The sequence below is a fragment of the Thalassophryne amazonica genome, chromosome 17, assembly GCF_902500255.1.
Source record: "Thalassophryne amazonica chromosome 17, fThaAma1.1, whole genome shotgun sequence".
NCBI lineage: Eukaryota > Metazoa > Chordata > Actinopteri > Batrachoidiformes > Batrachoididae > Thalassophryne > Thalassophryne amazonica.
In genome coordinates, this window is record NC_047119.1 from 50413720 (window position 1) to 50439350 (window position 25631).

The following is a 25631-nucleotide window of genomic DNA, read 5'->3' on the forward strand; positions in this document are numbered from 1 at the left end:
CAGATCGATACTGCATATCTGATTTAACGGAAGACAACCGTGTCTTTTTTTCCTCTTCAGACTCCCTTGAGTCTCTCGAGTTTTTCCTTCAGCCATGTGGAAACGTTCAGTCACATCTTAATTAGTCACAGTCTAATAGAGCAAAATACATAAACATAACTGATGATGTTCAAGAGGAAGCTGGCGAACCTCTGCCTGAAATTTCAGTCAGCTGTACACCTTAAAGTAACTTGTAATATTATTAACTTCACTGTCATATAGTATTACTTTGTTCACAAAACTTTGGTTGAGCGTCTTATCAGCCGTGCTTGCTTATTATCAGTTTATGAAATTTGGATAGCTTTTATTATTTATGTATTATTATCATTACTGGATTAGCCTCTTTATTTTTAAAATAAATAAATTTTTAAATGTACCAGTAACTGTGGATCTCTATCATACTGCAAATTTCAGATGGATTTTTCCAGCTTTCTTTTATATTACATGGCAATAGTAGCCATGAGCATTAAGACATTTAGGGATAAAGCAATTTGACACCAGTGACATTGACCTTCGCCCAAATAACTGACCTGTGGCTGACTTTGTCTGAGCAGTTCTGGAATCCACCTTTATGCACAATTGGTCCAAAATGGGTTGAAAATCAAATTCCTTGACTTTGACCTCTGCCAAAATGAACTTATTTAAGAATAACTTCGGTGCCAACCTTCATTGACATACCAAGTTTGGTGGAATTCAGCCAAAAGGTCATGGGAGGAGAAAGCCAACAAACGAACAGGCAGACATGACCTTAACCCCAATGACTGACCTTTGGTATATTTGACCTCAGCTGGGTTGTGTGGGCAGCGGGGTGGATTTCAAATTTGGAGGGTTAACCCTATGATTTTGACCTTTGCCAAACAAACACTGGCAATTCTGGGGTTGGGAGTCATTCACACATGAAGTTTGGTGAAAATCAGCCAAAGGTCATGGAATGAGAAGAGGAACAGTCAAATGTTTCTCAAATTATCACAATGATTATGATATGTGACTTTTTTTGGGGGGGGTCCTCTGCTGATACTGGAAGAGGACATAAATATATCACCTCACGTTCGCTTTCTTTTAAGAATCTAGATGTGATCCCGGAGGAAGCCATGTTGGCACCAATCTTGTGCAAATCCTTTGAATGAACCAGTGAAGGTTTTGCAAGCGGATAGACGTGAAGAACGATATTTAGCCACCTCTCTCTTGGCAAAGCCGGCAGCGATAATAACAAAATTGGGTTAGACTGACATAATGCATTTAGCTCGTCTCCGAAACAACAGTGACTTACCGGAGATGATGGCGCCAAATGGGGTCAACACTGAATTAATGATTTAGAATTGTTGTGTGACCTATCCTTAATTAATTAGCTTATTGGTCCAAAGTGGCCTTTCGGTTGCAATTACATGACAGAGAGAGACAGAGAGAGAGAGAGAGAAAATGCCAAAGGGACAAATGTAGCAAAGTGTATCACACCAATGTGAGTGGCGTGATACAGGAGGAAGAAGCAGAAAATCACACAACGCAAAGTCAACACAAAGCTCTTTGCTTGTTTGAGCGGCGCAGCTGGCGGCAGATCACTGACAGCTTAATATATATGCTGGAGATCTGTTGGCACAACGCGCGGCTGCTGCAGGGAAGCGACCGGCTCACGTGCATGAGGAGCAAAGCCGACAAATATCACTTCCTCCATTCTGACCCTTTAGAAGTCAATACCCTGATCTTTAAAGGTGGTAACTCACGTTCTACTGTCTGTATTTTCTCTCGCTATCAGTTCATTCTGGCTAAATACAAATGTTTGACAGTGAATCTGCCCAGATTTGAAGACTTCGTATCTCTTCTTCGCCAGTTTTACATACTGCTTTTGGTTCTCTGTGTTAGTAAACACAGTCCACGCATGCCTGTTTACGACACCAAAGTGGCGGTAAAGACTGCGCGAATACTGTATTAACATTCAAATTCTGCTGTCAAGCTACAGGAAGTGTGAGGACACACTTTTCTATTCAACTGAATGGGAATATGTGTCCAAACATTTGGACTGGTACTGTATGTACTAGCTGTGGTTTGACAGGCTGGTCAATAACAATTAAGTTGTCTGAAAAACTCCTTTGTCCCTCAGGCCATCAGGCGGTACAACTCCTCACTCAGGGGGACAAGGAGTAACAGGAAGACAGAGGTCGGGAATGAGAGGAACAGTAGTAGCCAGTAACACAGTATTGATCAGTATGTCTGGTATTTATATTGTGTGTTTGTATTTATATTTGCTAACTATTTTTCTTTTTTACTTTCACTTTTGATACTCTGTGTGCTTCTTACCCTCTGTGCTGCTATACAATGCTGCTGGAACCTCAATTTCCTTGAGAGAGTCTTCCCAAGGGATTAATAAAGTTTTATCTAATCAAATTGTTATGAATCACTAAGAGAGGAAACAGCACTGGTACGAACGATCATGCTAAAAAGAATGAACAGACATTTTTTTTATTACCGGTATCGAATGCCGTTACCACTGAAGCGGCTGTTCCAGTGTACAACCACAACCATAAATTTGTTGTACTGCAATTTTAACCAGTCAGAAACTATTACATCAGACATGTTTTTGGTTATTTCATTTACATCAACATGAAATGTAATGTTAACCCCCAAAACATGAATCAGCTGCAAATCATAAATTACTTTGGTCAACATGATTTTTCTTGCATGGAGTTTTTCAACAGATATGGGTCATTTGGGGGCAATGACTCCAAATCTGGTGTTAGTTTTTGCCAATCACGTTTTTAAGGGCCCCTTCACACATTGTACGAATAAGTACAACTCAGGGCAAGTCACAGCAGAACAGCTCATATGAGCGAACCACAAAAACATTGAACGATGCCGCTGTGACAGTTCGTGCACACGGGAACACAGTGTGAGCAGCTGCGCGATGTGTAGCCACATTGTGTATCTGCTGTGAAAAAAAAATACATGCCACCCACAGGAATCGAACCTGCACTTTTCAAAAGCTCTGATTGCCAGTCAGAAACTTTAACACTGAGCTACCATCGCTGTCCTGTAAAAGGTGCGGGAAAATGCCTGATATCAAGAAGGACATGTGCATATTTAAGAAAAAATAAAACCACACACACCATATAAAAACACAGCATTCTACTGAATCCCTCTTAAGTGGGAAATACAAGTATGATCTGTCTGTTCCTCTGTAGATGACCCATGATCACAGACGTACAGTCATGAAATGACATGAATGAGAAGCAGGGCGCTCTTATCATGTTCACATCTGCTGGCGGCGTGTCCAGCTGGCCCCGCTCATGTGTCCTGCCCAACACACGTCTTGTGGACACTGTGCCACAGGACAAACACCGCGTCATGTGAAACAGAGCTCACGTGGGTGGTACGACATTCAGATCACCCGCTGTGTGTTATGATCTGACGGTCCGGATCACCTGGGGTAGCCTGTCAATCTGCGCAACAGCGATATATGTTGCAACAAATTTCAGATCCAGCTCGACAGTGATCGTCTGCTGACTGCTGTCGTGTTAACAGTGCAAATATCCACACATTTTCTAAGTGCCGTGTGAGTGGTGTTAGATGTTCGTGCGTGTCACCTGGAATTTGGCTGACACCTGCCGCGAGAGGGATCGATGGGCTCTCACAGCACACACTCTGTCTTTCAGCTGCTGGTGTATGCAAATAGTTGTAGCAACAGGTGTACAAGGCGTTGGAGGCAGCTACGATTTTACACGTGCTGCATACAATTCCTGCTTCATGCACACTTCATGCACATTTCGACCAGATTTGCACGGTGTGTGAAGGGGCCCTAAGATATGAAAGCATATTTCTCGCATAAAGCATTGAATCAAAAACTGCAGTCTCGCACACCTCTTTGGCTGCATAAACAATATTATGGCTCTTGTTCACATTTCGTGAACCTGGTTTAAAAACTATGCTTTTGAAGCTGCTTTTGTGCATGATTAGTGGCGTCAAACCCACGAGTGAATGAGCAACTTTTGCGTAATCCATCAATAGGGAACATGCAGATTGTAAAAAACATGATGTGATAGAGAAAATCTGAGCTCAGATTTGGATTCAGCACCCCAAAATTACCCTGAATCAGTTCTCAAAGTCCATGCAAGAATTTTGAGTGCGCAAATGGTTTCAAGACAAAATCGTGATGGATGAGATTATACTTCAGGAAGAAAAACACTATTTCATGGATATTTACTGCACCTATAAATGGACTGGGTACCTTTAATATAATTTTTTTTTTTGATGGGCATTATTAGAAATATTAGCCGTTGCATTGCTGAGTCATTTTTGTCTCATGCAGAAGATTTTAACTCTTCCCATAATATGCTTTACAGTTGCAGTAAGTGGACTGTATTTATATAGCGCTTTTCCATCTGCATCAGACGCTTAAAGTGCTTTACAATTATGCTTCACATTCACCCATTCACACTCGCACGCTGATGTCAGAGTGCTGCCATGCAAGACACTCACTACACTCCAGAAGCAACTTGGGGATTAAGCACCTTGCCCAAGGGCCCTTAGTGATATTCCGGTCAGGCTGGGGTTTGAACCAAGGATCCTCTAGTTTCAAGCCCAACGCTTAACCACTGGAACATCACCTCCCTGCAGTAAGTTGGATTTATGGCTGTTCATTAGCAGAAATTAAATATAGTATTAATACCATTTGTTCATTACTGTATAATTTTTCTTAGAATGAGACCTTCATATCTACATGGAGTGGGTCCATCATGGATGTCACCGTGTCACACCACCATTTTGATAGTCGTTTTCGTGGCAGTCCTTCGGTGGCAAGGAAGATGATCTCTTCTAGAGACACCTGTGCATGGGTTTGTTTAACGTGGCAGTGCTGTCGCACGCCGACAAACACACAGTCCTTCACAGATCCTAAGCCTGGTCTGATGGCTGTCAAATCCCAGACCGTCTGATGGCTGGGAAATCTCTATCCAGCCATCACCTGCTCTGCCTGATTCACTGTGGAGGACTTCCTGTTTCACCAGAGCCCCATTAGCAGTCTCGTTTTCAGGGTTCCTGTTGGCGACTGCAGTGGCCACGGAGCACACAAGGTTCTTACCATGTCTGACCCCAACAGCAAGAAACCCCATCAAAAGACAGCATAATGCAGTCTGAAACCCCACCACTAGATGGCACTAAATCCTCCACACTAGCTTTATGAGTTGATCTGATAACGTTTGAATCCACTGTGCTTTGAAAGTTTCACAGACTCTCCCGACTTTCAACTTGAATGCAGCCCATTGTGTTTCTGTCAACACACACTGAGCTCATATCTACACAGCGTCTCTGTGAAATATCTACAGACTGAATTATTCATACACACAGAAGACGGATCTTATCAGCTACAGAATGAAGCAAAGGCAAATATGATGCGCTTCACTATCTGGGATGTCATTTGTGATTGTGAGGGCGGGGGGGGGGGGGGGGGTGTTGGGATGAGGAGATATCTTTCCCCAAGTTGCAGACTGCAGCATTCTGATTACAACAGATTGAATCATGCATCAGCTTGGTTCACCTGCTTTAAAACCAATGACAGTAATACAGAATCAGGAGATAAAATATTCCAGATTGACTATTTTGTTTGCAGCTACACACTGATGCAGGTCACAAATGAACAATGAACACAGCTCAACACTACTCGGTTCAACACTTTAGACTGCGTGAGACAACAACAACAACAACAGGTCAGCTAGGACAAGCTAAGTTAAAGATATTCAATCCATCCATCCATTTTCTATACCCACGTACTCCAACTAAGGGTTACGGGGGCGGAGCCTATCCCAGCACTCAGGGGGCGTGAAGTGGGCAGTGTTGCCACCTTGGCAACTTTCTCGCTAAATCTGGCGACTTTCCAAACTCTCTTGACAAATTACCGTATTTTCCGGAGTATAAGTCGCACCGGAGTATAAGTCGCACCAGCCACTTTATCCATTATAAATAAGTCGCACCGGAGTATAAGTCGCACCAGCCACTTTATCCATTATAAAGAAAAATAAACCATAAATAAGGTCCACTGGACTATAAGTCCCATGGACATACAGGTATGTTAACATGAAAAGTTCAGATGATAATATTGTGACGGCTACCGTTTTCGGATGCATATTTCACCAGTCGCAACTTGTAATCTGCAGAGTATGATTTTCTTTTTGGTGGCATTTTTCGGGCCTTCTCCGTTGTCTTGTTATGTTATCAGTAACGTTAAAATTTTTATTTTTCTATGGTAGTCAGAAGTCGCAGGAACAGTTACACAAGCCTTGAGTGCCCTCTCGTGAGCTGCATTTTACCTGTTTGTATTTTGCGGACCACATTGCGAGCCGAACCATGCAGCGCCTACCTGCGCAGCTCATGACCACCCAGCGTTGTCGATCCAGCTCCTTCCAAGTGGAGACGCTAATCCTCCGCCGTCGCTCAGTGCTCCCATGCAGCTCTCAGCGTCAACTCTGCTCACACTGATATCCAAGGGCTGAAGCTGTCTTGTTAGCCGTCCCGGAATAAACACCATGTTCGTCTGCTTCAAACGCTTTTCACAATCATCGACGCCAGCTCCTTCCAAGTGCACACGCTAATCCTCCGCCGTCGCTCACCCAATGCTCCCACGCAGCTCTCAGCGTCAACTTAAACACTCTGCTCACATTGATATCCAAGGGTTGAAGCTGTTCTGTTCGCCAAGCCGGAATAACAGCAAGCACCGAGTTCGTCAGCTTCACACGCTGTGGGTGAGGTGAGGAATACGCATCCAAAGTTCTGTTCTCTGATTGGTTATCGCGACCAGCGTGAACTATAGGATGGCCGTCATACTACAGTGCCCATGATGCATTGCATTTCCTTTTCCGGTGGCCATTTTAAAACATAGATCGACTAAAAATCGTAAAATTGTTTTGTTACAGTAAATTAATTGAGATCCTACCGGTATATTTTTCATTTATAAGTCGCACCGGAGTATAGGTCGCACCCCCGGCCAAAACATGTAAAAAAGTGCGACTTATAGTCCGGAAAATACGGTATTTTCTCAAAAGCAACTAGCGACAAATCTAGTTACTTTTCCTGGTGTCACTGGAGACTTTTCTGGTGTTTGGCAACTCATATCTATAGTCTCTGTTCTCACCGAGCGGCAGTGGGTCTCCCCACCTTCGCTGCTGCTGCTGCAAAGCCATAGAGTCCGATTGCAAAGCACTGAGTGGAGGGCTATCTACAATCCTCCGCGTTCAAACAGGCACGCGCCATGCCTCCGCGGCTGTTCCCGCACTGAATGGCAAACCTCACTCCTAAGAATTTTGGCGATGCTCCTTTTATACCCAATTGTGACACTCACAATTAGTGTCAGTCTCAGTTCCCAAACACTTATTGAGTGTTGTTAGAAGGAAAAGTGATGTAACACAGTGGTAAACATACCGCTGTTCCAGCTTTTTTGAAACGTGTTGCAGGCATCCATTTCAAAATGAGCAAATTTTTGCACAAAAACTAAAGTTTATCAGTTGGAACATTAAATATCTTGTCTTTGTGGTGTATTGGATTGAATATAGGTTGAAGAGGATTTGCAAATCATTGTATTCTGTTTTTCTTTACATTTTACACAACGTCCCAACTTCATTGGAATTGGAGTTGTACCATAACAAAGGTAAGGGCATTCTTTAACATTAATTCTCTTCAAAAAATTCCTTATAGAGTGTGGCAGTATTATGACGTGGGAGAGTCTATAAGCTTAATACTGCTTATATATTGTTCAAATTCAGCCAGAGGTTTGTGTAAATTCCTTTCCAATAATATGGAATTTACCAAACAATATTAAAATGTTGAAAATGTATTCAATTCTCTCTCCCACAATGTTTGTTTTTTCCTACAACATCTGTTGTGACATCATACTATGCAAAGAACATGCAAACTGCACAATGACATCATTTAGCGACTTCTGGTGACTTTTAGGACAGCCAATAGCTACTTTTTCTTCCTGAGGAGTTGGTAACACTGGAGGCGAGGTACACCCTGGACAGGACACCAGTCTATCACAGGGCAGTTAAAGCTATTATATTTACCTCCGCCAAGGAGGTTATGTTTTCGATTGCATCCGTTGGTTGGTTGGTTGGTTGGTTTGTTAGCAGGATTACTCAAAAAAAAATCCTCAATGGATTTCAATGAAATTTTTACCAGGGGTGTATCTTGGCCTAACTTAGAAGTCATTAAATTTTGGTAATGATCCGGAACATGATCTGGATCTAGTAATTTTTTTTAAGGATTCTTTATCATTGCAGGATAGGGCCAATTTAAACATTTTTGCATCTAATTTCATGAAGACGGGCCACAAAGGCTGAACAAAAGTTAAGTTACGACAGTAATTTTTTTGCATTTGTTTCTCCTCATTGAATAAACTTGTCATTAGAAAAAAAAAAAACTTGTGTAGTTCATGCAGTTTCTCTTTATAAATACATTTGCTGAAGATCTAAGATTTAACCCTCTGGGGCAGACGCCGTCGTACACGACAGCCGAGACCAAGCTTTACTAAATTATAAATAACTTTTTAATGATATGAGATAGAAACTTACTTTTTTTTTTTTGCTGAAACGTTAACGCCGCGGACTTTCGAGCCACCATTCACCATCTTTGTACTACTCATAGAAGCTGTATGATGACGTGAGCAATGTGAGTGTCCAACTGGAATTGGTTCACCGTCACATGGTTTTCCAAAATACAACCGTAGGGCAGATTCACCTCACGTGACACACCAAAGATTGTTTTTAGGAGTGATGTGTTACTAGTTTATTATAGTTTGCTGTGTGTTTTGAATAAATGTGTGTGGAAAATTATTTTCTGCTTTACTTTTTCTTTTCTTATTTCTGATTGTAAACCTTTATTACACTTATAAAACACAACTATAGCATATATATTTTGAAAGTACAGGTTCAGGTCCTAAAAAAAGAGACAAAAAACTTGCTTGTGGGATGCAGGGAAAGCTGTTAACAGCAATAATAAAACATTTATGCCAGGTGAGTGAACTGTCCAAAAAATGCCCTCAGACCCCAGAGGGTTAATCACTGAATCTGAAACATGACGGTAGATGTGTGAAACGATTCAGCCCCACCTATTATTCATGTAATATGGAATTGCATCAGGAAGGGCATCTGGCGTAAAACTTGTGCCAAATCAACATGCAGATTCACCTCCGATCTGCTGCAGTGACCCCAAAACAAGTGAGCAGACAAAGAGACTTACTTATTACATTTAATTCACCTATAATGGTCTGTTCAGCAGCGACAAGAAGCAGTATACTCGTGTTTTGTGCCTCGTACAATAACGTTAAGTAGCTTGTTAGCATTTGACCATGTTTGCCTTATAAATAATTAATGCGGTGATTAAAGTCATTTTGCTTGTTGTTGCATGAAGCAGTAAAGCCATGTTTCAAAAATAATTGTGATTTATAGACAGGGCAATTTATGTAGGTTTTACCTTCTTCATGATTCATTTATGGGCAGATGTGACTGACACTCCAGTGCGATTTATAGCCTGAACATTGTGGTACTTGCGGTACTTGCCTTTAAGTTTAGCTTGAAGATAACGGACTTTGGAGATGTCAAAATCAGCCCAGTGACCTGCTGCTGTGCTGCAAACTTGAGATGTGCTGCAAAATATTTTTTATGGTGTTGAGCTGCATCCCTCAAGCTGAAGGATGCACATCCTCAAGTGAATAAAACCTCTTAGATGCTCCACTGCTGCATTTAAGTTCAGACACATCAGGTAGGCAGTGGCTGATTTTTCCCACACAGCTCCCCAACCAGCAACTAAAAAAAACGTATTAAATGTGCACACACCCAGTGGAGCAGATTGCTTCCCTAATTGCCCATGGGCCAGGGGGGTCCACTGTGCACCCCCGACCATAACATTATGAGAGCAACTTTTTTGACTGCCTTAGACATTATTGAACAATAATATATGATGCCCACCAAAGGTTTTTCAGATCAATTACCCATTAGTGGCCATTTTCAAAATGGCCACTGTCAGTACTGAAAAATTATATTTTCGCTCATAACTTTTCTTCTAGGACAGATAGAGACATGGTTTTTGTGTCTTTACCTGTGTTTGTGGACCAAGCCAATAAACCATCCTACAACACTCTATCATGCTTTTTTCATCTTAAAACTTGAAATAATTTTAGTGAAAAAATAGTGTTTTCTATAACATTTCATGAAACCACTGGCATGGGGATTTCAATGAACTATAAACCACTTGAGTTGTGCCAAGTACAATACTTTATTATCATAGAACATCAAAAGAATGAAAGTCCCCTTTACCTATGTTTGTGGGCACTAGCAAGCCACACTCGACCATGCTTTTTCATCCTCAAATTTTAAATGATTTACTTTCAGGCTAAAATTGTGACTTAACTTCAAGAATTCCCAGTTAATGTTGCTATCACATTTTATTTCTGTGGTTCTTTAATTCAATATGCAAAGCAGAAGAGGACATTGCCATCAGTGTTATTCTTTTGATACCAAGTATTCGATGTAACATGCAGTGGTGGGCACAGATAACCAAAAAATTAACTTCGATAACAGATAATAAGATAACTGAAAAGTTATCTTTGATAAAGATAAACCGATAAACCGCCCAAAAATGTAACGGAAGTTACAGATAATCGATAAATTCCGGTGTTGTCTATGGGACATTTGCAGTTACTAAAGAGCTGAAATTGATTTTTAACATGATCATTTTTGAAAGCATCAAAAGCGGTAAAAGACCTAAAGAATAACCAAGAATGTTTGACCATGCTGCCTCCTGCAGGAAACAGCACAGACAAATCCTGAGAGCACCCACAAAATCAACTCTTTACTAATCAATAATTTTTTTTCAACATTCTGCCCCTGCTGGAAGCTCTTGGTTACAACAGCTCTCCCACCACAGAGGCACACCAAGAACAGCCATAAGGCCAGCTCCCTATCAATTTTAACACTCCAGTCAGGCGGAGGTCTTGAAAAATAAAGTCATACTAACTTATGGTTTTTTGAAAATACTGATAGAATAACTCCATTAATGTCAATTCTGTCATTTGTACAAAGTTAAAATATAACATATATCTTTTAATGTTGAATAAGGCACTAATTCTGAGGTTTTGTAACAAAAACAGACCGCAAAGCATTCTGGGTAAAAGTGCTAAACAGTGATTGGTTCAGTAATCCATTATGTAAACCAACACGTTAATGTGACGTGTGTTGTGTGTTGGTTTAAAGATAAATGTGCTTTTGTAAAATATTCCATTTTTATTTGTAAAAACAGGCATTTTTACGGAGCCCTGGAAGTGTCATCGCAATTGCATGTTTTAAAACTTTTATGATGTTGTAAAATGTGCACTCAATATTAGTAAGTAAGTAAGTAAATTTATTTATATAGTGCCTTTCACAGACATAAGGCCATGTACACACGTTGTCGGGTATTTGTAAAACCGAATATCTTACCCTTTCAGTTTGGGGAAACAACTTCATCCACACTACGTCGTTTAAAAAAAAAAAATCCATCCACATCGAACCGTATAAATGTGTTGTAATTAGTCTGCCAAACCTTTGGGTGGCGGTACTGATTAAAATTCTATCCAATCAGGAGCCTTATTCTCTTGTCGTCACTTCCACAAAAACTAAAAACATGGCGCCAACCTTGTTCGTGTGCACCGATAAGGAGTTGGAATTACTTCTAACCGTAGTTTTAGAATACAAAGTTAACAAATATATGCACACAAAAAGTGCCTGGACAATGGACAATACCAACACTTTGAGAGCAGCCATGTACCCAGACGTTTAATACTGCCATGAACACGCCTGGCCAGTAGATGGCAGTAGCGGCCTTGAAAAAATGTCAAACAAAATTCCAGATAATCCGTGTCTGCTACATTTAAGATGCGTGGAATTTAACAAACGCAAATACACTAACGTCTATAAACCCAGAGAATATATTCACGAGATTTTTAGGCACTAGAGTTTAATGCTGTTATCTGTGGACCCTGAACAGAGTGTCTGAAATGCATTTGTCCTGTCGTGAACGTCTGAGATTACCTTATGCTACCCATAATGCATTGCTGCCTGGCACAGCATGTGCTCACAAAACCTTAAAAATTAGCACATTACTTTAAAACAAAAACATATATCTGATATTTTCACTTTATAAACTTCAGACATGACAATAATTTTAAATAATTTGTCTAAAATGAACCATAAGTTAAACATGTATGCCTCTGGATGACTTGGTGACATTGCGATTATATTAGTATGGTGTTAAAGGAAATGACTTTTTTTTTTTTGGTCACCAGTTCTCCTTTGCATATACAGACGATAGAGTGGTTTCTGTTTGCAGAGGATAGAACAACATGCCTATTAGGAAACTTTTAACAGGTAGGTCTTAACAGTTTTGAAAATGTTTTTCACTGTTCAGCTTAGTTTAGTACGTTATTGTTCTAAAAGTTATCGGATGGTAATTCATCGGAAGATAATTAGTCCGATGATGGTTTTTAAATTTATCTAAAAAGATAATCTGATAATGAAAACATTATCTTTGATAATTATCTGTTATCGGATTATCGGAAGTGTGCCCACCACTGGTAACATGATAGTGTTTTCCCTGTTTACATCTATGGAGTGCTTACCAAATACTTATTTCTTCTTAGGTTGGAAGTGGCAACTGGCAAGCTGGGGAAAATAGCACAACTCTGGATAAACTACATGGACAATGTTTGGCTGACAGTGGATCTCCTTCAGGCTGTTAAAACAAATGACCTTCCTCTGTATGGGCATTGTCTCTACAACATGGCAGACCTCTTCTATAGTTTTGATGGACACAACTACTCATGTTACCTGACGTTCTTGTCTATATTTCTGGCAAATATTGAAGCGTCACACCAAGGTGCCACTGAGCTATTGAAAGGAGGTGCTATTAGTGTCGCAAGGTCAATGATAACAGGGAACAGGTGTGCAGTGGATAAAACAATCAAGGAGACATTTATGAAGCATGCTAAATTGGCAGATCAGGTGGATGTGGAGCTGGATTGACTGGGACACTAACCCACTTTGATGCATATCAGAGATGGGTGAAAACCAGTGGTGGGCACAGTTAACCAAAAAGTTAGCTTCGATAACCGCTAATCTGCTGAAACGTTTTTATAGCGCTAAACCGATAAACCGCTAAAAAAATTAGCGGAAGTTACAGCTAACCGTCAACTTTTAGTATTGACTCAGGACACTGTCGGCTACTGATAAGGCAGTTTCAAGTTTAACCACCACCAAGGCTTCTGAGTAAAATCAAAGGTGATCACAAAACCAAAACAAACAACAAGCCAGAGCTTCTGTCTTTATGCACTCTGCCCGCTGTTGTAAGGAAGTGTCACTTACTTTACACATGCAATGACACATGTGGCAGGAGACATGAAAAGCAATGCCCTTTTCACTCATGGTTTCATTTAGAAAATAAAAAGTAATTCTGGACAGTTTATCAATAATAATGGCAACTCTGTTATTTTTACAAAGGGAAACTAAGGCACATATCTTCTAAGTAATGTGCTAATTCTGAAGGTTTGAGCACCAAAAGGCATTATGATTGCAGAAGCAGCAGTTCTGCAATCAAAATATAAAAATTACAATTTTCCCAATAAACACCTTCAAAAACAATGGCCACTCAGGCGAAATGTAAACTGAAAGACCAATAAGGGAATTGTTAAGCAAAAAGGCTATTGATGTCACCCATCCCTACACACAGATGGCTTATGGATATGGTCAATAATTTTGAACTGCACTGTTGGGCATCCATGCATTCACACGCTGTGACACAACAAGAACCTTCTAGGGAATTGCCAAAGTAAGACCAATCAAATTTTTCCAGAACTCACCCCAATTTATTGAAATCCTTTCACCATTAGGCAGTGGTGGGCACAGATAACCAAAAAATTAATAGTGTTGTGACGTTCGCGAACAAGCCGATTCTTTTGAACGGCTCTTTAATATGAACGAAGGGAGCCGAGTCGCGGCTGCGCGGGAGCCGTTCTTTTTGTCGTTCTTTTTTTTCGTGCGTGTTTGTTTCACACGCTCCCAGGAACATAATCCAGTTGCGCTTGCGGCTGTGGCTCCCCCCGCATAGAAAGAGAGCAGCTACGGGGGGAGACACACAGGCAGCATCAGCAGCATGTGCCTTCTCCTGCAGGGGGGGAGGGGGGCTCTTGTGGCACAAATAAGCAGCGCCATGCCGACATGCGCACACGGTGAGGGGAAAAAAAAGTCACCCAGAGTCAGGCCAGGCCAGTCTTGTGCCACCCACATACGGATTGAGGTGCTGAGGTAAATTTCTGAATTAATCGAGAACAGCATACATTTAGCCTTCAGTGTATTTTCACCATGGTATACAATGAGTTATGCCGCGTTCACACCGGGCGCGATCAGACGCTACAAATTTGCGTGGTCACGTGGCGACGGACGCGTCTCCTTCGCCCGGTGTGTCGCTCTGCTTTTGCTGCGAAAATTCGCCCTGGTGCGTCATCAAATAGGAAGAGCTTCCATTACACTCGCCGGCTCCGGTTGTCAGAGTCAAGTTAACATGACGGACCTTGATCACACGGAGCGAGTTGCTGTGGAAAGCTCCCAATACAGAGAGTATTTTTCCTGCAGTATATTTGCTGCAGGAGCTGCGTCTGGATGACAGCTGCTTTCAGCGGTCTTTCCTCCTCTGCGGGACCCAGTTTGAGGACCTCCTGTCCCGTTCACGCGTGCACATGTAAACAACAATAAAAAAAGAAAAGAAAGAAACTGCTGCCTGTTGTGGACTGCAGCTTGCTCTTCCCCCAAAAACTCTGTCAATTATGTTTAGAAACCAGTCACCATTTGTTTTATTATACATCTGTGAAGTTAATTACTAAAATATTCTGGACAGACGATTCGCTCGCGTGCGCACATAAAATAAAAAAAAAAAAAGAATGAAAGAAACTCCGCTGCTTGCTGCTGACGATGCAGCTCGCGCTTTCCCCCCCAAAAAACCTCTGTCATAATTGTGTTTAGAAACCAGTCACCATTTGCTTTAAACATCTGTGTAGTTAATATCTCTCTCCCTTCCTTTTCATTTCTCTCTCTCTCTCTCTCTCTCTCTCTGCTTAATTATCAATTTATGTCACAAATGGCACTAGGAATTTCTAACCAGAATGCATTGTAATGGCAAAGTGCGCATGCATGCTGCAGCATGCACCACCACGAATGCGCACATGGCGGAAATTAATAATTAAGCCTAAAACACTTTAAAAAAAAGAGCCATATGAGCCAGTTTTTTGAACGGCTCTTTGAAAGGAACGAGCCATAAAGATCCGGATCCCCCCAAAGAGCCAAAAATCCCATCTCTAATAATTAACTTCGATAACAGATAATCAGATAACTGAACCCAAACCACCCAAAAATGTATTGGAAGTTACAGATAACCGATAAATTCCAGTATTTCTCTGGTACATTTGCAACTACTACGTAATAAGCTTAATTTGAGTTTTAACACCACGACCGCTTTTGGAAGCATCAAAAGTGACAAACAACCCAAACAATGAGCCCGCACTTCTATGTTTGAACATCCTGCCCCCTGCTGGAAGTTCTTGTTTACTACACAGCTTACAGCACAGAAGCAAGCTGAGAGCCCAGCTCTCTACCAATCACAATGCTCTGGTCAGGCGGAGGTCTTGGAAAATAAAGTCATGCTGACTTATGGTTTGGTGTGAATACTGACAGAATAACTCCATTAATGTTAAGTCTGTCATTTGTACAAAGTTAAAATATAACATATATCTTTTAATGTTGAATAATGCACTAATTCTGAGGTTTTGTAACAAACACAGATCGCAAAGGATTCTGGGTAAAAGTGCCTCTGCTAAACACTGATTGGTTGAGTCAGTCATTATGTAAACAACACGTTAATGTGACGTGTCGTGTGTTGGTGTTTACAGATAAATGTGCTTTTGTAAAATATTCCTTTTTTTTTTGAAAAACAGGCATTTTTACGGAGCCCTGGAAGTGTCATCGCAAAATGTTTTGCATGTGGAGAGGATGTGCGTTTATTTTATTAGTGCCGTGCGCACGTTTTATTATATTGTAAAACGTGCACTCAATATTGTCTTGACACATAAATGTTGGCTTTACACTGTGCGAGTTTTGGCCCTTTTTCAGATGATTTTTCATTCGTGCGAGAATTTTTTGGACCGAGTTTCAGGTTAATCGTGCGTCCTGCATCGTGTAGTGTACATGGAGTAACAAGCTGCATTTAACATCTCACGACCACCTCCTGATCGCCGATCATATGGTCGAATGAAAATCAAACCTGTTTGATATTATTCTGGTCAGCCGTCGGGAGGGTATCCTGCTGCTGAAGAGCTACAAGCATCCAACCGCTCGCACTGTGCCTGTGCAAACACCACAGAGCTGTCTTGTAATGTTTTTTTTTTTTGTCGTTTTGTTTTTAAACTTTGATGTCTCCCATCGAGAGGTTTTGTAAATTAAGTTTGAAAAAACTTAACTTGTGATTAAAAATATCATACAGTGTCTGCTCAGCTTCAGGACGAATACTGCCATGAACTGCCATGAACACTACTGGCCAGTAGATGGCAGTAGAGGCCTTGAAAACTTGCCAAAACAAAATTCCAGATAATCCGTGTCTGCTACATTTAAGATGCGTGGAATTTAACAAATGCAAATACAATAACGTCTATAAACCCAGAGAATATATTCACGAGAGTTTTAGGCACTAGAGTTTAATGCTGTTGTCCGTGGAGCCTGAACAGAGTGACTGAAATGCATTTGTCCTGTTGTGAACGTACTGAGATTACCCTATCCTACCCATAATACACTGCTGGGCACAGCATGTGCTCACTAAAACCTTAAAAATTAGCACATTACTTTAAAACTAAAACATATAGCTGATATTTTCACTTTATAAAACTTCAGACATGACAGTAATTTTAAATAACTTGTCCAAAATTAGTTTGGATAAAATTTGAACCATAAGTTAAAAATGTATGCCTCTGGATGACTTGGGTGATATTGCCAGCATATCAGTATGGTGTTAAAGGAAATTACTATTTTTTTTTGTGACCAGTTCTCCTTTGCCTGCAGAGGATACAGTGGTTTCTCCTGGAAGCAGCTCTCTTCTGTTTGGAGAGGGTGGAACTATACATGTGTTAGGAAACTTTTAACAGGTAGGTGCTCAACTGATTTTACATTTTAAATTTCAGCTTTATTTACTATATTATCAGTCTAAAAGTTATCAGACAACAATTTATTGGAAGATAATTAGTCCGATAATGGTTTTTAAAGTTACCTAAAAAAAATAATCCGATAATGAAAATGTTATGTTCGATAATTATCTGTTATCGGATTATCTGAACTGTGCCCACCACTGCCATTAGGACACATGTGGGAACCTCCACAGAGTTTAGTCAATGACTTGGAGGGATTTACCTGTTCCGTCTATGTCAGAACCCATCACAAGATTGTTGATGCAGTACGTTATTCTGCTCTGAGTGAGACATGTGGAGGACTAGATGGCACCATCAGCACAGACTGAAACACTGATCCCAGCCAGTTCCCACCATGCAAGAAGTCACTGTATCAACACATCCGATGAGTGAACTACTAGGTAGGCATCTGGAAGTCAACGGATACTGCCACATATGGACATGGATGGAAATCCTTAGATGGCAAAATGACACCACTGTGGTTTGTTGGAACAGTTGTGGCAGAAGATGTCATATCTGAAGATGATGTTGTTGAAAGTGAAGATGAAATGAGTTCTGATGGAGATATTGAACAAAATGATATAGATGAATACATCATGTCAAGTGACAGTGATGATGACAGTGACTGACTGCATGATTTTTGAACTGTTCTGGCTCAATGAAGAATGATGGTGTTTCGTGTGCTATGATTCAGGGACTTCCATTCTTTTGATGTTCTATGATAATCAAATATTGTACATGGCACAACTTAAGTGGTTTATAGTTCATTGAAATGTGTAATAAATTATCTAAACTTTTTTTTGTCTTTTTCTATGTGATTTAAAATTCCCATGTGAGTGGTTTCTTGAAACCTTATAGAAAATACCATTTTCTTCACTAAAATTATTTCAAATTTTAAGATGAAGGAAGCATGATAGAGTGTTGTAGTTGGTTTATTGGATTGCTGGTGGCCATAAATATAGGCAAAGACACCAAAATCCTGTTCTGTCATAGAAGCAAAGTTATAAGCAAAAACGTGGGTTTTCAGTACAGACGGCAGACATTTTGAAAATGACCAGGAATGGGTATTAAACCCAAAATATTTTTGGAGGCATCATATATCACACTGGTCAACACAATTTTTCTTGCATGGAGTTTTTCAGTGGATTTTGGGTAATTTGGGGATGCTGAATCTGATATTAGTTTTTACATTTTTGAGATATAAAAATATATTTCTCGTATCAAGCATTGAAGCAAAAGCTGCAGTCTTGCACACTTCTTCAGCGTCATAAACAATATTACGGCTTTTGTTCACATTTTGCGAACCTGGTTTACAAACTATGCTTTGAAGCTGCTTTTGTTCATGATTAGTGGTGTCAAAGTCCTGAGTGAATGAGCAACTTTTGCATAATCCATCAATACGGAACATGCAGATTGCAAAAAAAAAAAAGTGATGTGATAGAGGAAATCTGAGCTCAGATTCGTAATCAGCACCCCAAAATTACTCTATATCAGTTCTCAAAGTCCATGCAAGAAACCTTTTAATTTTTTTTTATTGACCATTGTTCAAGAAAGTCAAAGGGACTCAAAAAAGCTGGCCTCACACTGTTATGAGTGCGGGGGGGGGGGGGTTAGAGTGGGCCCCCTGGCACATGGACTATAAAGTGTATATTAAAAGCTTAATAAAGACTAATCTGGATTAATCATGTTAATCCCAAAAGCACATTAAAATGTTCATTAGCCAACAACATACAATCAGGAAGATTCAGAAGTGAATAACTCATCAGGGAAATATGATCTGAAAAACAGCACATAAAAGTACTAAAGAGTTACAGCAAATATTAGGCACCGGCAGTTACGATCATTCCTCATGTAATTGTTTCGGTTTTGTACCCACGTTGCAAAATGTTGAATTTTATTCATACTATGTCTTCCAAAGACATGAGATACAGGATGCAAAATGGATCATGCAGCAATAAAGGTGCTGAAACCTGCAGGTGTAATGAACACACACACACACACACACACACACACACACACACACACACACACACACACACACACACACACACACACACACACACACACACGAATCTCACCTTTCCTGCTGCAGCGGCTCCCTGGTCCATCGAGAAGCTGCAGACAATCAGTGAGAAAGAAAATACAGAAATTTCACCACATTAATCACACAAAATGTGAGTGTAAAATACGCAACATTTGCTGTCTCACAGTTTGTGTAATTACTGCACTTTGTGTGTACCAGAGCCTTTTGGCCAATCTGCTACTTGATCTCATCTATTGTACTTGTGCACGGTGGTGCACATAGGGGTACTCCCAACCCCTAATTGTTTGGTCCAAAGTAGAAATGATGAAGGGTCAACAAAGTACAAAGTGATTTGATTTTGGGGCGGGGTGGGGATCTGTAAAAGGTCAAAGACACAGGTCAAGGTCAAAACCTGGGCTCATATAGGAGATATTCCGATGATCTACTGAGAGGAGCTGGTTAAAGATACACGTGGTTACTGTTAAATACTAGTGTAAAGTCACAGATCACCTTTCTGTTGCTCAAATAAAGACAAAAGAAACAGAAAGATTCTGAACGTGTGAATTTCGCACTTTTTCAAAATCCTCATCATGACTTCAGTGTTTTGTGGCTAAAAACTTGAAGTGCATGAAAACATTTTAGATGAAACATCATGTCAGGCTTCACGAAAAAAAGGACAAAACATCAACATTGGAGATAGAAAGTGACAAATGTGCAGTCACTCGCTGCCGACACATAAAAATACAAAGTAAACAATCTGAAAGCGATTTCTTTGTCAGCCCCTACTCTTGAAACAGGAGCGTGTGTCCTCACACTCTCAACTGTCTAGGCTTTAAAGCGCACTTTTAAATGTGGCAGCCAAACGTTATGCCTCCGGGGCTCGAAACAGGAGAAATATTTTATTACATCAGGAAAAAAAGTAGTGTTCCACTTGAAACACCTCATTAAACTCAGAGTGGAAACCTGTTTGACAATTCAAATTCAATTAAGCACAGGGCTTTTTCTTTTCTTTCTTTTTTTTCTTTTGTACCCACGTTGTGTCTAACCTGGTGGTTGGCTCTCACTGCGGTATTGTATCACTTCCTGTTCCGGAGCACAGCGGTGTTTTTCTGTATCTGTTAGCTGTTTAATCTGTGCAGTTAGATTGATCTAGTTATCTAGATTACGATTTGTTTCCCAGTGTAATCTTTACGTGCCTTAACTAAAGCACTCCTTCTGCTGAATCACCTCTAAATTATTTACACATTATTCACTTTGCGTGTTTTTAGGAATCCGCTAGCTTAGCGTAGCTACTAGCTCTTAGCCGATTTAGCATGGCGGCTTCTCCTGTCTCTCCCGCACTTTTCTGCTCTGGGTGTGAAATGTTTAGTTATTCCTCGGCCTCCTTTAGCAGTAACGGTACTTGTAATAAGTGTAGCTTGTTCGTAGCTTTGGAGGCCAGGCTGGGCGAATTGGAGACTCGGCTCCGCACCGTGGAAAATTCTACAGCTAGCCAGGCCCCTGTAGTCGGTGCGGACCAAGGTAGCTTAGCCGCCGTTAGTTACCCCGTGGCAGATCCCGAGCAGCCGGGAAAGCAGGCCGACTGGGTGACTGTGAGGAGGAAGCGTAGCCCTAAACAGAAGCCCCGCCGAGGATCAAACTCTGGTTATTGGCGACTCTGTTTTGAGAAATGTGAAGTTAGCGACACCAGCAACCATAGTCAATTGTCTTCCGGGGGCCAGAGCAGGCGACATTGAAGGAAATTTGAAACTGCTGGCTAAGGCTAAGCGTAAATTTGGTAAGATTGTAATTCACGTCGGCAGTAATGACACCCGGTTACGCCAATCGGAGGTCACTAAAATTAACATTAAATCGGTGTGTAACTTTGCAAAAACAATGTCGGACTCTGTAGTTTTCTCTGGGCTCCTCCCCAATCAGACCGGGAGTGACATGTTTAGCCGCATGTTCTCCTTGAATTGCTGGCTGTGAGTGGTGTCCAAAAAATGAGGTGGGCTTCATAGATAATTGGCAAAGCTTCTGGGGAAAACCTGGTCTTGTTAGGAGAGACGGCATCCATCCCACTTTGGATGGAGCATCTCTCATTTCTAGAAATCTGGCCAATTTTCTTAAATCCTCCAAACCGTGACTATCCAGGGTTGGGACCAGGAAGCAGAGTTGTAGTCTTACACACCTCTCTGCAGCTTCTCTCCCCCTGCCATCCCCTCATTACCCATCCCCGTAGAGACGGTGCCTGCTCCCAGACCACCAATAACCAGCAAAAATCTATTTAAGCATAAAAATTCAAAAAGAAAAAAATAATATAGCACCTTCAACTGCACCACAGACTAAAACAGTTAAATGTGGTCTATTAAACATTAGGTCTCTCTCTTCTAAGTCCCTGTTGGTAAATGATATAATAATTGATCAACATATTGATTTATTCTGCCTAACAGAAACCTGGTTACAGCAGGATGAATATGTTAGTTTAAATGAGTCAACACCCCCGAGTCACACTAACTGTCAGAATGCTCGTAGCACGGGCCGGGGCGGAGGATTAGCAGCAATCTTCCATCCCAGCTTATTAATTAATCAAAAACCCAGACAGAGCTTTAATTCATTTGAAAGCTTGTCTCTTAGTCTTGTCCATCCAAATTGGAAGTCCCAAAAACCAGTTTTATTTGTTATTATCTATCATCCACCTGGTCGTTACTGTGAGTTTCTCTGTGAATTTTCAGACCTTTTGTCTGACTTAGTGCTTAGCTCAGATAATTATAGTGGGCGATTTTAACATCCACACAGATGCTGAGAATGACAGCCTCAACACTGCATTTAATCTATTATTAGACTCTATTGGCTTTGCTCAAAAAGTAAATGAGTCCACCCACCACTTTAATCATATCTTAGATCTTGTTCTGACTTATGGTATGGAAATAGAAGACTTAACAGTATTCCCTGAAAACTCCCTTCTGATCATTTCTTAATAACATTTACATTTACTCTGATGGACTACCCAGCAGTGGGGAATAAGTTTCATTACACTAGAAGTCTTTCAGAAAGCGCTGTAACTAGGTTTAAGGATATGATTCCTTCTTTATGTTCTCTAATGCCATATACCAACACAGTGCAGAGTAGCTACCTAAACTCTGTAAGGGAGATAGAGTATCTCGTCAATAGTTTTACATCCTCATTGAAGACAACTTTGGATGCTGTAGCTCCTCTGAAAAAGAGAGCTTTAAATCAGAAGTGTCTGACTCCGTGGTATAACTCACAAACTCGTAGCTTAAAGCAGATAACCCGTAAGTTGGAGAGGAAATGGCGTCTCACTAATTTAGAAGATCTTCACTTAGCCTGGAAAAAGAGTCTGTTGCTCTATAAAAAAGCCCTCCATAAAGCTAGGACATCTTTCTACTCATCACTAATTGAAGAAAATAATAACAACCCCAGGTTTCTTTTCAGCACTGTAGCCAGGCTGACAAAGAGTCAGAGCTCTATTGAGCTGAGTATTCCATTAACTTTAACTAGTAATGACTTCATGACTTTCTTTGCTAACAAAATTTTAACTATTAGAGAAAAAATTACTCATAACCATCCCAAAGACGTATCATTATCTTTGGCTGCTTTCAGTGATGCCGGTATTTGGTTAGACTCTTTCTCTCCGATTGTTCTGAGTTATTTTCATTAGTTACTTCATCCAAACCATCAACATGTTTATTAGACCCCATTCCTACCAGGCTGCTCAAGGAAGCCCTACCATTATTTAATGCTTCGATCTTAAATATGATCAATCTATCTTTGTTAGTTGGCTATGTACCACAGGCTTTTAAGGTGGCAGTAATTAAACCATTACTTAAAAAGCCATCACTTGACCCAGCTATCTTAGCTAATTATAGGCCAATCTCCAACCTTCCTTTTCTCTCAAAAATTCTTGAAAGGGTAGTTGTAAAACAGCTAACTGATCATCTGCAGAGGAATGGTCTATTTGAAGAGTTTCAGTCAGGTTTTAGAATTCATCATAGTACAGAAACTAGCATTAGTGAAGGTTACAAATGATCTTCTTATGGCCTCGGACAGTGGACTCATCTCTGTGCTTGTTCTGTTAGACCTCAGTGCTGCTTTTGATACTGTTGACCATAAAATTTTATTACAGAGATTAGAGCATGCCATAGGTATTAAAGGCACTGCGCTGCGGTGGTTTGAATCATATTTGTCTAATAGATTACAATTTGTTCATGTAAATGGGGAATCTTCTTCACAGACTAAAGTTAATTATGGAGTTCCACAAGGTTCTGTGCTAGGACCAATTTTATTCACTTTATACATGCTTCCCTTAGGCAGTATTATTAGACGGTATTGCTTAAATTTTCATTGTTACGCAGATGATACCCAGCTTTATCTATCCATGAAGCCAGAGGACACACACCAATTAGCTAAACTGCAGGATTGTCTTACAGACATAAAGACATGGATGACCTCTAATTTCCTGCTTTTAAACTCAGATAAAACTGAGGTTGTTGTACTTGGCCCCACAAATCTTAGAAACATGGTGTCTAACCAGATCCTTACTCTGGATGGCATTACCCTGACCTCTAGTAATACTGTGAGAAATCTTGGAGTCATTTTTGATCAGGATATGTCATTCAAAGCGCATATTAAACAAATATGTAGGACTGCTTTTTTGCATTTACGCAATATCTCTAAAATCAGAAAGGTCTTGTCTCAGAGTGATGCTGAAAAACTAATTCATGCATTTATTTCCTCTAGGCTGGACTATTGTAATTCATTATTATCAGGTTGTCCTAAAAGTTCCCTAAAAAGCCTTCAGTTAATTCAAAATGCTGCAGCTAGAGTACTGACGGGGACTAGAAGGAGAGAGCATATCTCACCCATATTGGCCTCTCTTCATTGGCTTCCTGTTAATTCTAGAATAGAATTTAAAATTCTTCTTCTTACTTATAAGGTTTTGAATAATCAGGTCCCATCTTATCTTAGGGACCTCGTAGTACCATATCACCCCAATAGAGCGCTTCGCTCTCAGACTGCAGGCTTACTTGTAGTTCCTAGGGTTTGTAAGAGTAGAATGGGAGGCAGAGCCTTCAGCTTTCAGGCTCCTCTCCTGTGGAACCAGCTCCCAATTCAGATCAGGGAGACAGACACCCTCTCTACTTTTAAGATTAGGCTTAAAACTTTCCTTTTTGCTAAAGCTTATAGTTAGGGCTGGATCAGGTGACCCTGAACCATCCCTTAGTTATGCTGCTATAGACGTAGACTGCTGGGGGGTTCCCATGATGCACTGTTTCTTTCTCTTTTTGCTCTGTATGCACCACTCTGCATTTAATCATTAGTGATCGATCTCTGCTCCCCTCCACAGCATGTCTTTTTCCTGGTTCTCTCCCTCAGCCCCAACCAGTCCCAGCAGAAGACTGCCCCTCCCTGAGCCTGGTTCTGCTGGAGGTTTCTTCCTGTTAAAAGGGAGTTTTTCCTTCCCACTGTAGCCAAGTGCTTGCTCACAGGGGGTCGTTTTGACCGTTGGGGTTTTACATAATTATTGTATGGCCTTGCCTTACAATATAAAGCGCCTTGGGGCAACTGTTTGTTGTGATTTGGCGCTATATAAAAAATTGATTGATTGATTGATTGATTGATCTCCACGTGACACCTAGTGGATAAACTCTGAGAATGGGGACAAAGTCATGTGGTCAAAGACATTCATTCATGTTTTCTAGGTTCTTTGAGGGCGAGAGACACCTGGCAGGATCTGATAAAACCTTACGTACCACCCCGTGCTCCGCATTCTCAGAATGCTGCTGCTGCCGTGTGTGTTCTAAAGGCAAAGAAGACACCTGTGAGCCACAGGACATTCTCTAATCCTGCAGAATAATTTGCTTAGATTGACATTTGAATAGTTTGGGATAAAATACTGATTTAGTAAATCCAGACTTAAAACACATCTACTCACTCTGACTTACAAATTAGGAGTTAGCTGTGTGTGCTAAATTTTAACTTATTGCACAAACATTTCAAGTTTTAAGTGTTATAATGGGTGTCATAGTTAATTTGTTTTGTGCTATTTGCTTTATATAAGTGTAATACAAATAAAGTTAATACATCCGCCAAGGATGTAATAAAATCATCGGTGTTTATTTATTTATTTATTTGTCTGTCTGTCAGCAAGATTATGTCAAAACTACTGCACGGATTTCGACAAAATTTTCACGACATATAGATATTAGACCAAGGAAGACTCCACTAAATGTTGGAGGTGATCTGGATCCAGATTCTGGATCAAGTTTCACTTTATATAGGCTCTAAAGGATTACTGTTAGCAGGATTACGTCAAAACTACTGCACAGATTT

At 40.6% G+C, this 25631-nt stretch overlaps 1 protein-coding gene across 3 annotated transcripts in view; it reads right to left on the bottom strand.

Annotated features, from left to right (window-relative positions):
• The window catches only part of whrna (whirlin a), a 397537-nt gene that overhangs the window by 93977 nt on the left and 277929 nt on the right, over positions 1–25631 (bottom strand). For all 3 annotated transcript variants that reach the window (XM_034191661.1, XM_034191660.1, XM_034191659.1), the window contains exon 5: positions 19354–19390. In XM_034191661.1, coding sequence (XP_034047552.1) covers positions 19354–19390 — 37 coding nt within the window. The remainder of the gene's footprint in view (positions 1–19353; positions 19391–25631) is intronic.